At 39.1% G+C, this 2,632-nt stretch overlaps 1 protein-coding gene and 1 long non-coding RNA gene across 4 annotated transcripts in view; one reads left to right on the top strand and one right to left on the bottom strand.

Moving 5' to 3' along the window:
* Positions 1-1,394, top strand: part of PTTG1 (pituitary tumor-transforming 1) — a 7,237-nt gene extending 5,843 nt beyond the window's left edge. For all 3 annotated transcript variants that reach the window (XM_019534889.1, XM_019534890.1, XM_019534891.1), the window contains exon 6: positions 1,197-1,394. In XM_019534889.1, the coding sequence (XP_019390434.1) occupies positions 1,197-1,276 (80 nt within the window). In that variant the 3' untranslated portion in view covers positions 1,277-1,394. The remainder of the gene's footprint in view (positions 1-1,196) is intronic.
* The window catches only part of LOC109309980, a 28,889-nt gene that overhangs the window by 23,272 nt on the left and 2,985 nt on the right, over positions 1-2,632 (bottom strand). Inside the window, exons 2-3 of the long non-coding RNA XR_002101104.1 lie at positions 306-310; positions 142-144 (exon numbers count right to left, since the gene is read on the bottom strand). This is a non-coding gene — a long non-coding RNA (uncharacterized LOC109309980). The remainder of the gene's footprint in view (positions 1-141; positions 145-305; positions 311-2,632) is intronic.

Raw genomic sequence — 2,632 nt, 5'->3', positions numbered from 1 at the left:
GATGTGGCCAAGCCAATAAAATGAATCCTGAAAATGATATGCAGCATCTTACTAAATCTAAAGGTACTAAGCACTTCTAGTAATTTTATTTATTTTTTTTTAATGTGTGTATCTTTTTTTTTTTTAGCTCCATGGCAACACCAGCTTAATTTAATGCTGTGGATGTCTGTCTTCATGCTAGAACTTTGCCACACACACACACGCACACACCCCCCTTTAGTCTGTGTGTGTGGTCATGGGCAGATCTAGGATTTTGAGAAGGGGGTAAGATATGAAGAGATGCTCCACAGCATCTATAACATGACTCTCTCTTTCCCCACCCTTCCTTCCATTTAAAGAGAAACTAGAAGTATTACTAATTTTCTAGGGGTCTAGGACTACTTATTCATTTTGATATCAGAGTTAAAAAAACAACCTTATTGGAATGTCTGCTAATTTGTTAGGTACTCTATTAAACTTCAGTGCAAGAAAATGGTTAAAAAAATTTGTTTCACTAGTCCTGTAGTCAGACTTAAATGTACATCAGTTACTTTAGACTTATAGAACAAAATCTAGGCATTCTGAATATCTTAACATTTGCCTCTAACATGTGACTGCCTGTTAATTCTACACCTGAATGTGATGTTTTTAGTTGTAGCTAAAAACAGTCTGCAGGGGTGAAAGAGCCTGGTACTGCCTGTTACCAGGGACGGCTAACAAACAGTAAAACTGCAGACAGAAGGCTTGCATAGTGAAACAACAACACTATTGAAAAGGTCCTCTTTTGTATGGAGGTGTGTGTGTAATGGATGGATTGTTAACACCTATGGACTGAAGAGACTGAACTAGCAATAAAGCTACAAATGGCTGTACACGGCTGCAGACTGGGGGTGGAGAGGAGGGAGAGGTCCAGTTGCACGTCCCTCAACCCCCTGTCTGGCATTTTGTGTGTGGTGTTTTGTTTTGTGTTTTCTGAATAAAACAAATCAAAGGGGATGGTGGGGACCCCCTGATCTTTGTAGCTTTCTTGCTAGTTCAAGCAAATTCTAAACTGTCAGGCAAATAACTGAGATTTTGAAACTTCTCAATTGCTAGCTCTATTTTTAAACTATCTCCAGTATGTGAAACTGAGGTGCGTTTGCTTGTGTAGGGTGTTTATTCCAAATGATTGGGTTTTGAGACTCACCTGCTCTACCTTATTTTTTTAATTCTTCCAGACTTGCTACAATCAACTGCCAGCTTCCTTTCTACCCTGGATGAAATCATTGACTTGCCTCCTCTGTGCCAGAAGTCTTGAAGTAGATTCTGCTTCTTTTATTTATTGAGCTTTACTAAGCTTGTTCATGTCTCTTTTTTTTCCTCTCTAGGTTTTTAACCCTCTCTAACTTTCTAAATAAAGAATTAGGTAAATAATACTGGTGTCTAAAATGACTTTCCATACATTACTTGGTAAGATGGTACTGTAGCTGACATTGCTCTGGAATTTATAGGCATGTTTTGAGCACTGCAGATCCCAGAGAGAGCTTTTAGGATTAGAAGCTTCTGTAATGTAGTAGGTCAAATGTAACTACCCAAGCTGTGGGATCACAAATCTTAAGTAAATCTGGGACTAGGTCTCTATCCAAATCTCATTTGTACTACTAACTTGTTAACTTGCATAAACTAACATTCCGTTTTGGGGCCTTCCAGATACTGGGAAGAAATGGTTGGCTTATCTAGATGCACTGCTGAGATGGTGAAATATTCTCGTCCCAGTAGAAATGTCCTGAATAGGAGTAGGCACATCCATCCAGTAAAGTGTCCTATCTGGTACTGATAATAGCTCATAACTGAGGAACTATCAAGGAAGCCTAGAAAAGGCATGGGGTAACCTGCTTCTCTCAATCTGTAAGACTCCTAGTATCCTTAAGTAAGCATGGGAGCTTCATGCTGGCTGCAAAGTGAGTCTCAGTTATGGCTTTTTGGTTGAGGGTTTGTTTTTTTTTTTTTTTTTTTTGGGAGGGGTGAGGTGGTCCATGCATATGCTTGCTTTTTTTTCTCTTCTATTTACCCAGTTCTGGGTTGCACTTTATCTCTCTTTCCCTCCCTGCCCTTCCACCCCCTCTCAAGGTGACTAGAAACTTGCTTTTAGTATATCTGTATTCGCCAGAGAAAGGAGAGAGGAACAATTCAATTACCATCTTGAGGGTTCAATACTCTATTCTCATCACTCTTCCTTCTCCTTATCTTGGTTATCACCACAGGCTTCTACACAGAAAAGAGGGTGGACGGTGGAACTGATAAAGGTCACTTGGTTAAACTTCTCACTTGAGTTGGGATATCTTTGTCTAAAGCTCACCAAAGTGTACGTTGGTTTTAAATTGCACTATTCCACAGGTTCTACAATCTCTATGCAACTCATTCCAATAGTTGACCACCCTCATACTTTCAAGTTCTTGCTAGTATTCAATGTAGACTTCCTTTAGCCCACCTGTACATGAAGCTTCAAGTGCAGTAGGCTAATTCTGCTGTACATTAGCACAGTGGGTAAAATCTATGTTAATGCATAGTAGTAGAATTGTGTTACTGCACAGTAGCATTACCTAAAATGTGTGTCTTGGTCCTATTGTGTAGCTCTTTTTTTTTTTTTTTTTTAAACATGTAAATGCAATAA

This window comes from Crocodylus porosus, unplaced genomic scaffold, assembly GCF_001723895.1.
Source record: "Crocodylus porosus isolate Cpor-Errol unplaced genomic scaffold, CroPor_comp1, whole genome shotgun sequence".
NCBI classification, from domain to species: domain Eukaryota; kingdom Metazoa; phylum Chordata; order Crocodylia; family Crocodylidae; genus Crocodylus; species Crocodylus porosus.
The sequence above is the reverse complement of the archived record's forward strand: the minus strand, read 5'-3'. Positions and strand labels throughout refer to the sequence as shown.